General features: G+C 37.5%; 1 protein-coding gene across 1 annotated transcript in view; it reads right to left on the bottom strand.

Annotated features, from left to right (window-relative positions):
* Positions 1-255: 255 nt before the first annotated feature.
* The window catches only part of KCNB2 (potassium voltage-gated channel subfamily B member 2), a 203,284-nt gene continuing 193,020 nt past the window's right edge, over positions 256-10,519 (bottom strand). Inside the window, exon 3 of the mRNA XM_040588430.1 lies at positions 256-9,617. Within this exon, the coding sequence (XP_040444364.1) occupies positions 7,455-9,617 (2,163 nt within the window). The 3' untranslated portion in view covers positions 256-7,454. The remainder of the gene's footprint in view (positions 9,618-10,519) is intronic.

The raw sequence follows: 10,519 nt of genomic DNA, 5'->3' as shown, positions 1-10,519 counted from the left end.
TTTTTTTCTTTTTTTCATTTTGTAATATGTGTTAGAAACTGTTCTTTTGCCTAAAGCTATAATATATTGCTCCATCCTTCAGTTTCAGGCAGAATTCCCATTGGCGTTCTGCTTAAGGACTTCAAGAACAAGCATAAATGTTTCATTTTCGAACCTCCACTGAGAGGTGCTATCTGAGCAAAACTTAGAGCAAAAATATCAGTGTAAGACATATGTCCTTCATCTGGAAATCGTTAGAAAAAGTAACATAAGGAATTCTTGCATTACCTTTTACAAGATATGTCCTAGGTATCAGAGCAACTAAGCATACAATCAAAACCCTACTAGCGTGTGCACACACACACAAAATTTAAATAAATTTCAACTGATGAACCAAATGGAAAGATATCTAGACATGGTAAATCAGCACAAAATACTCAAGCTGGGCTTCTGATCCTCCATCACTGTTTAGCCATTTGCACAGCCATTTGCTTTTATTTATACCAGTTTAAACTAAGAGTTACTGTTAAGTGAAATAGGGCTGCTTGCAGTCAGTTTAATCATTTCACTGATTTAATGATTTTGAAGTGAGAGTTGATCTAGTGCTGCCTGTACTGTCTTAATCAACTGTAACACCAACTTTAAGGTAAATTGACTATAGAAATATGCAGTATTTAAGAGTGTGGTCCAAACTGCAAACAACAACTATCCAAGGGTTATCAAGAATTTATTGTTTAGATGCTTCCATGTGGGTTAAGTTGGAGAACACACTGGGGACAATTTAATCTGTGGCTATATATTGCTTTTTTTGCACAATACTACCGAGCACAGTGGCAAAATTTGCATGAGTAAGGGATTTAGCCAATACTACATGGACTGGAGGTAAAACCCATGGTGGAGATAGTGTACATCTGCATTAGCAAGTACTACAACATCATAGAAGCTGATTTGTTGAGGAAAATGGTTTGTGCTGACCATTTACACTATGTGTATCAGGGGTACTATTTAGGACTAGCTGTACTCTGGTACTGAGGCCATAGTGAGTCGTACTGGTTGCAGCACAGGAGGTGCCCTCATGGAACAAGTTTTCTGGCTCAGCTTCATCTAAAAGTAATCCAGTTTGCATGGTCCAGGATTTCTCCATGATGTGAACCAAAGCATGAGAAGCAGGGACAGCTGAGAGATTCACGTCAAGAGAGCTCTCCTAATTTCCACTAAGGTGCCAGCATAGATATAGCCATCGACTTCCAGATTTAGAAGTATATGTTACTCCTGCTGATGTTAGATATGTATTTAAATACTCATTTGAGGTAAAAAATCACCCTAATGAAATTAGTTACCCAGACTGCTTTTAGATTCAGGGTTTACATTAACCACAGGACTACAATGTCTAATGTAACAACATGTCACCATACTGTTTGGTTCATAGACATAATTAGGATAATCTTATCTTTTTGAATTAAGTGTTAGCTAATAGCATGTTGTTTGGCTACTTTTGATTAAAAAGAGCAATAATATTTGTGTGCTACTTCCTTGTTCTACAATCAGATCCATCTGGATCTGTGTTAGGTGTCCAAAAATTAAACAGTAATCCATAGTAGTATAGGACTATAAGGTATCACTGCTCTTTTGGAAGAAATCTCCATTGTACTGAAGGGTAATACTTCTTAAATATCGTAACACAACATTTTCAAAAAATATTATTTAAACCTGCAACAGAACAAATACAAAGACAAGTATGTTACTCTGCCTGGAGATGTCACGTGGTGTATTATTACTGAACAAGAAACCATCACACAATGCAAACAATTTTGTCTCTGCCTGCCAGGGACCTAACCTTTCTTCATTAAGGAAACGGATAGAGTAGCTGCAAAGGATTTGGCTCCCAGAACACCTGATCTATTTTAGAATATAAAAGCATTTCAGCTGGAGTTTAAACTGAGTACCACTAAATAATAAAAATGTATTGGACAAGAGACAAATATTTGCACTTGTTCTGATAGCTCTCTTAACATTTAGCAGTCAACTGCTTTTACAAAAGCGTTTTGCAAAAGCACTGAACAAATGCACTGAAACATCTTGCAGGTTGAGGTGGACCCTGGAGGAGCTGAGCATTTTAAAACTAGAAAACACATGAAGCTGTGAGATGGTACAGCTGCAACAATAACAGAGAAATGACACTCAGTTCTTGCTCCTTGATTCAAATGCAATAGAATCCATCTGGACATTTGCACTGGGCTACCAAAATGCTTTCCTGATAAACAAGACACACCTATCATTTGGTGGCTTGCCTTCTGATTGCTCCTGAGAAGAAAAGAAAGTTGGTATTTGGAAGGCAACGAGAAGGGATCCAAAGATCAACAAAGATAAGAACACACAGTGTCTTATTTTTCAGGGAAGTCTTCTGAAAAACGATTACAGATCAGGTGCTCATGTAGCAGGTGAGTAGGTAATAATATCACTGGAAACTTCAGTAGAGACCCATTGGTTCTAGGATAAAAATTAAGATGGCGTAGGACTGGAATTAAATCTTCTGCTACTGGCATTTTTACTTCATTAAGTGTGAACAAGGACTATTTTATATATGTTTTATTATACTTCTTGTTTATATAGTATATTAAAACATGCCTTGTTTACTTACAGTTTTCTGTCTTTCTTCCCCCTTTGCTGTATTTGCATTTCTTGCTTGATCTGTGCTGGCTACTTTGAAAAAAAACACATTTCTTGCATTTTTTTGCTTTTAAAATACGTTTTGCATGATCAAAATGTTAAACTTTGTTTTCTATCCAAATGATTAAAAAATTATATGAATGGAAAAAATCCCCAGTCAGGTAGGCCCTGGACATTTTTACCAGGCTGACTGTATTTGCAATAGGGCCTGAAGAAGACAACTGGCTTTTGTACTGGACTGAGGTTGAGAGATGAGGTTGAAGGAATTAATTAAATAATTCAGGGTAAACATTTTTTCAAACAGATCTAAGGAAACAGAAGTTTAGTCTACATATAGAAGAAAAAGACCTATGTTTAAAATAACTAGTTGTTCTTCAAGGAATGTGTTGCCAGGTGTTACCTGTTAGAAAAAGACTGAAGAAGCCAATGGTCATTTTGATTTATGTACATTATAGGCAAAAATACAATTTTCTGTATGCACATTTGTTTACATAATATTGTGCTAAAAAGCTCTTCAAGTCAGTTGCTCTAGTGTTAGATCAGATATCACCTCTCTAACATCATTCATGTTTGAATTTTGAGACCAATTTTGAAGTGAGGACACAGTGCATTAGATTGGTGCATTAGCACAGAGGCTCCTATGTTCTATACAATGAAGCATTAAAAGGCCTTTTGTGTTTTTATTTAAAAAAGTGTATTTTATATAAATTCTGTAGTGCAATAACTTCCTATACCATGTTACATTCTTTACGTTATATGCTTTCGCTGTAAACAGCTTTCCTGTGTGAACTTCCTTTGCAGTTTGTGCGATATATTATTCCCCCCACCCTAGATTTGGATTAACCTGATTATTTACTCAAAAATTGATCGATCATTCTGTGAACATCTTTTAAATGTGTACATTTGGTATCATCATTGAAAAGGAATTAAAACTTTGACTCAGGATCCTGCAGTTAGTATAAAATATAAAAAATAGATTGATTGCAAAGCTATCTCCCTGAACAATCTTATTTTCCAGCGATACAAAGAGTCAGACCCCTTTCAGGTGCACAGGGGAGTCACTTCATCCTAACACTCCTTAAATTGTCTTGAAATTCCACAACTGTTGGAGACTGACTCCAGAACTTAAAAACAACCATCCCCTTACTGTGGTGAATGGGTAGTAAGTCTGAAATGGCTTTAAAGTTTAAGAAAAACAGAAAAATATACTCAGGTAATTTTGCATAATTTGCTACATAGCAATTCAGGATGAATGAAGTGATCCTGGACTGCACTTCTTACACCTGCTGTACTGGAATGAAAGCTAGGTCCAGTCATGCAACTGCTGAAGGAAATGTTTTAATCAGGAATTACACATGAGCTAGGCATTCAGGAGTGTATCTCGTGTATGCAGTCAAGACTGGGAAAACCAAATATCTCAACCTGTGCTTCTGGAAATAATATTCAGCATAGTCAAAATTATATAATGATATTATACCAAAAGCACTTCTAAAGCTTGATCCTTTTGCTTTCAAGATTTCAAAAAAATACATCTGTTAGTAAAGAGAATTGCATTTCTTTTGCTTGTACAATTTAAAAATAAATGTGCTCCTCTGAAAAAATTTAAAATACTGCACTCAGTAAGGGCCTGGTCTCCTCATCTGATTTATACAGTTAAAGCTCCTGTTGATTTTCATCACGAGAGGGAGAGACTCTTGCCATCCTCATTTATATTTCCGTCAGTCCATTTTTCCGTCAGAGTCCCATTGGTTTCAGGGGAAATTCATCTGCACAAGGATTTGAGGCCTTGATTTTACCACTATTGAATTTTTAGTGATTTTAATTGGGTGGAATCAGATTTGTATAACGTTTAGCTCAGGAGAGCTTAAGGAATCAAATCTTTGCTCCTGCAATATGTTCCCTCCCTTTCCACCAAGTGGCACAGATCTGAGGGGGCTTTTCCAAAGCATAAGGTTCACCTGGGAGAAAAAGCACACAGAAGGAACATGACACAGACCTCATTCTTGCCAGAACCACATCATTATCTAGAATGGGATTTTTCTGTGGATCCGGAGCATGGGATCAGGTCCCATTTGGACTTAATTTGGTCTTCATTAGTTCACTAGGATGTAAAGGCAGATCGAACAGGCCCATGTGATTTCATAAAACTGCACATAGAAAATACAGACCAACATTTTAGGCATATAAAAATTGACTGGCATTAAGTTTTAGTCACTGAAAATATCTAGGAACTAAAAAATAAATATAGAAGATTAATGACTATAAAATACTCTAAGAGCTAAGTTTTGGAACAGTGAGACATACCATGATTGAAAAATGTTAAGCAGAATGCCATATAAATAGGTAAAACTGAATGCAGCAACAAGTTGCAATGAACTGCAACTAAGGACAAAAAAAATATCCATATTTATTTTGAGAATTAATGACCAGACATTGTTTGGAAAGAATAATGTTATATTCCAGTTTTTCAAATGACTGATGAGACACCTCAACATTACCTTGTTATAGAAATCAGAAAACTTATGGAAATACAGAAAACCTTTTTAAATACAAAAACAAAAACAAAGGATTGTGCTGTGCTTGTATTTGGCCCAGCCACCAGAACCCGTATTTTTGAGCTTTTCAAACTTGCCTCTTTTCTATGAGCCAGGCTCAAGTGAGGTCTGTGGCATCAGCCCAGCCATTTCAAGCAGAGGGCAATGCTGCAGAAAAAATGCTTGCTTTTTTACATGAAATGCATTAGATGCCTGATTTTTAATTGACATTTAAATGACAGAAAATGACACATAAGTAAAAATTAACCTGGGTCCACTATTGAAAGTACAAGCTTGCTGATACACACCACGCTTTGGTTGGTCTAAAGTGCTTTTAAGGCTTCCGTTCTTGCTGTCTCAGTGTCTTCGCAATGCTTGCTGTTGCAACACTGACCTGGAAGAAGCATTTGCTCCCTGCTGTGTATGGGGCAGTGAGAAGTCCCATCTCCAGCAACAAGCCCATGGAGCAGCAGGGAACGGATGCTACAATTTCTAAATGCCTCCTCAGATTTTTAAGCGCTGGACCCTCTTGCTATTAGCTTTGAGGCTGGACTGCTGCTCTTATAAAACTGTTGTAAGGGAGTATCCCAATTTCAGCAGAAATCACAGCACGGAAAAAAATATCTGCATTCTGTTTTCCTAAAAGAAAAAAGAACATTTTGTAGGACATGCCTGTGTAGCTGCATGCATACCTTTGCTTATGATTTGGATTAATGGATTGAATAAACTTTTCATGATTTAGGGAATTAATCTATAGGGTTTTTTTATGTTACGGAATAGGAAGCTATTGTTGCTGGATAAAAAAATGATAGCTTTTTTCAGACAGTGTTTAGACTGATACTTTGTAACGAAGGCTTTAGTTCAGCATCTTTCTTCTACAAAGCTGGAGCATATCAGAGAAACCAAAGATGCTTTGGCAGTTGTCGATGGAATGATTGACATTTCCCTTTATTTAGTTATAGGGGAAAGCCTGTACTCCGTTTTGGAACAGCTGTGGGAGGATGAGTTGGGGCAAAGTCGGTGAGTCAGGTGATACCTTCTGTCAGTCCAAATGATTGAACTGAAAGATACAGACAAGCTTTGGGGCATGGAGGACCTGGGCCAAATCACATGTACTTGAAGCCTGCTTTTTCCAGCTATATGATTTGTGATAATAAAAGGTAGTACTTCCCCCTACAAAGCTTGTCTCTCGTGTCCTTACACCGTAACAGCTTCAACAACATTGCCATTATTGAAGTATGGGCACCCATGTGAAGAAAATTGGAAAGAGAGCTCAAAGATCATGTAGAAGCAAATATTGTTAAAGCAAAGGAAACAAAGAATGTGGGTAATATTCTTTTAATACCAAGTTAAAATAAATATTCTAAGCAATTGAGAAGTTTAGGATGTGTCTATATAGCCATTTGGCACTATTTATTGCCACAGAAATAACTCTGGGTTTTTATTTTAAAATGGAACATTTTTTTTCTTTGTTGTGAAATGTTGGCAGTTTTCTATAAAAATATCAAATGCTTCAAGATCTGGTCATTAAATCTTTGCTTTTCCTCACAGGATCATTAATTAAACTGACAAATGCAATAACTAAAGTTATGCAGATAAAAAAATCATGATTTACAGCACAGATAAACTAAAATACTATAGTCCTTAATTAATATACTCATGAGCTTTTTAACAGAAAGCAAGATATGTGAGATGCTTTAAGTAGAAGTTGCAATTTTGCAACATAAGTCTGTACAAAACCTCCAGGCAGCACGCTGTGAAGGAAGTACCTGTGTCCCAGGAAATGCTTTTTCCATAAATCCTTGTTAACAGTAGCTTTCCCCCAACCCCAAACTATTTACAAATATATGCATTTTGCAAGCTCAAAGCACCTTGTTTCACATCTTTATGAATGCATGCATTGACATTTCACCCTTTCATGTGCAAATTCTAAAATTCATTGTAACCAAGAAAAAAAAAAGTTAAAAGAGTTCAAAATCTGTCTACAATTGTAAGTGAAAGGATCAAAAATGTCAGATGTTGCAGAACACTGGCTCCTAACAGAGCTCTCTTTATTTTATTTACTGCTCTTGAGTCATTTTTTTCCCATTTTTTCAGTTTGTTACAAAAAGCAGTCTTTTTTTTTAAATTAAACAGTATTTAAACTAAACAACTCTTCATGCCATGCAAAAATAACATTTTATGCACTTTTTTGAGGCTTTTCATGTTTTAGTTCATAGGCATTACTAACTGTGTTTTAAGAAAAGGTATTTTTATTGCTTTTGAAACTAGTCACATGCTAGTTTCACGTGTGGGACAGTAACCAGTTTCTCCAGGACTTGAATGAATTTCTGGGGCAAATAGATGGTTTTCCATTTTGTGACCTTCTTGGTTACTGTCTTGCTTTACCTCACCCACAGCATGGTAAATGTCTTGAGTACAGTTGTGGCTCATGCTTTTGGGTGAAGAGCTGACCTGTGGCTCCTCTGTTAAATGGTTGCCATCACTGTGTTTATCCCCACAGCAATTTGTCTTGATATCCTGCTGCTTTTCATGTTTTATACCATGTAACTCCATAAACTCTTCTTCTTCTCCAGTGTCTATTTCAGTGAAGCTCCTCCTCTCTCTTGAAGGGAAAGTGAAAATCTTTTGTTTGGGAAAGAGAGGGGAAGACTTTTTAGCAGGTCCCTGACAAAGCGCTGATGCGTCAGCACCAAGTAAGGGTCGTTCGCTTTGGGGTGAATTTTCTTCTAGGAGAATGGTGCTGATGTGCTGAGGGGTGCCCTGTGTGAAGTCTGCTCCTGCTGTTACTGGCAGTGGCCTTGCAGTGCTCGGTGGAGTTTGTGGAGCACCACCTCTATTGTCTTTAAAATTAACTTTAAGGGATCTAGATTTTAATGGGTTGCTACCTTTCAGGGAACTTTTGGGGCTTTCCATGGAAGCGTCAAAATGCAAATGACCATGCAAAACAGTTTGGGACCCACTGCCATCACTAGTAACAGCTCTGTTGATTGGATTATAGTCAAAGGTGACATCAGTTGGAGAAAATATTTGGTCTTTCGTGAATGGTATAAACTGAGAACTCCTTACTCTTTGGTTGTCTTCCAGGTTAACAGCATCAGCTTGAAATCTCATTTGCAAATGAGAGCCAGGAAACAGAGAAAGGGGAGACCTCTCCGTTTCCGTGAAGTCAGTCGCACAACTGGCAAAACTGTCAATACTGGATGTGCTTCTTATGTCCGTTATGATGTCCATAGGTCCAGCTGGCAACGAGTCTCTCTGACCTCCAACTTCTTCCATTTCTATTTCTTCTTCGTACACAGGTGGCTTTGCTGACTGGTCTTGATAACCAGCATTAAGGTTAGGCTGAGACTGAGTTTTAGTAATTTCATTATACAACATCTCCAGTTTTTGGGCACTGAGGTGCTGTGGGCTGGAGGATGCTGCAGCATTGTTTAATTGCTCGTGGGAGTCTTGTTGACTAACTTCTTGGTATTTGTTCTCATAAGATTTGTTTGAACTTGTTTCAGATATTGTCCTTCTGGCCCATTTCCACCGGCTTGGGGATAGGTGGTTGTCATCAGGTGTCTCCTTTGGATTGACTGTTTCTCCAGGCTTACCTGAATCTACTGCTACATCTATCATTTCCATGCTGCGAGCAAAGGCATCTTTCAGGTTCATGGAGACAATACTGCCATTTCTTTTAGCTCTCTCAAGTGCTTCTCTCCTCTTAATTGCCTTCTCCTGTCTTTTCTGCTCTTTATAAAACTCTGAGAAATTGTTCACAATAATTGGTATGGGCAGGGCTATGACCAGCACTCCAGCAATACAGCAAAGTCCTCCAACTATTTTACCTAGTAAAGTCTTAGGATAAATGTCACCGTATCCTACAGTAGTCATAGTGATTGTTGCCCACCAGAATGATGCAGGGATACTGGTAAATTTTGTAGCATCTTCATCCTTTTCAGCGAAGAATACGAGACTTGAAAATATCATTATTCCCATAGCTAAAAATAGTATCAACAAGCCCAATTCATTGTAACTCCGCCTGAGTGTAAAACCTAAAGACTGAAGGCCTGTTGAATGTCTGGCGAGTTTAAGAATCCTTAGGATCCTCATAATACGAAATATCTGAACCACACGTCTGACATTTTGAAACTGCAGGACGCTTTTATTGGACTCTGTGAGGAAAATGGTGACATAGTATGGCAAGATAGCCAGTAAGTCAATGACATTTAACGGGCCTTTGAAGAACTTCCACTTATTTGGTGAGGACAGAAAACGCAAAAGGTACTCCATGGTAAACCAAGCAATACACACAGCTTCAACGTGTGCTAGCTGAGGGTTGTCGTTTGGCTGCCCAAATTCATCTATTTCTTGAAGCTCTGGTAGTGTGTTAAGAGACAAAGCAATAGTGGACAGTACGATGAATAGAATGGACACTATGGCCAAAATCTGTAAAACAAAATAAACAGTGTTTTGGTTAGACTGATGCAGGTGTATTTATCAGGGCTTGCTTACATCCTTTCAAATGTGCATGTGTCAGACTCAGAATAGTGGAAGCTGCTTTGGCTGCTGCATTCATTATTTTGTTCTAATGTTTTGATTTTTGCACAGAGGGAAAACATTAGAATCATCTTAGACACAGTCAAAACCTGATGGTTTTACTGCCTGCAGTAAGCCAATTCATTTCAGAAAGCAAGCCATGACTGGTCTTATGATTTTTAATTACAATGGGAGACGATACTTATTATTGCAAGTTACCAAGTGAAGGATATAAAGTTCCTGCTAATGTGCAGAACGTTATTGATTTTCTGCATTAAGTGTAATTACGTAAAACTTCACACAGTGTGGAGAAGTGCCTGGGAATTACCGTGTGTAAAGCTGTCAATTTAGTACTACATAGTGCACACCTTCCTAGCCATGTGTAAATTTACAAGCCAAAAGTCAAAGTTTAGAAAAATAAACAAGAAACATTGTTCAGGAGAACAGTCTTGCTGAATTGTCATGTCTAGACAAATTTCAGGTGCTACAATAATTGAAGATACTGGCCCTGAATTAGATTGAGAGCAAAATGCAGTAGTATGAAGGTGAACCCAGTTTCTCATCACGATTAAAATGTGTAAGTAGGTGAATGCTTCCTAGAAATATTATTTCAATTTCTGTCTCAAGAGGTAAGTTTTCTGAAATATTTTGTCATTCATTTTTATAAAGTTAAGGCACCTCCATACCTCACAGCCTTCCATTTTGCCTGGAATAGCTGGTCATTCTCATTTATAGAACCAGTATTAGGAGAAAAGAAATGAACCTATCAGAGAACCTAATGCTTTTACTACAAAGTTCAGTTATTTATACTC

This window comes from Falco naumanni, chromosome 3 (assembly GCF_017639655.2).
Source record: "Falco naumanni isolate bFalNau1 chromosome 3, bFalNau1.pat, whole genome shotgun sequence".
Taxonomy (NCBI): Eukaryota; Metazoa; Chordata; class Aves; order Falconiformes; family Falconidae; genus Falco; species Falco naumanni.
Note: the sequence above shows the minus strand (reverse complement) of the source record. Positions and strands in the feature narration are given on the sequence as shown.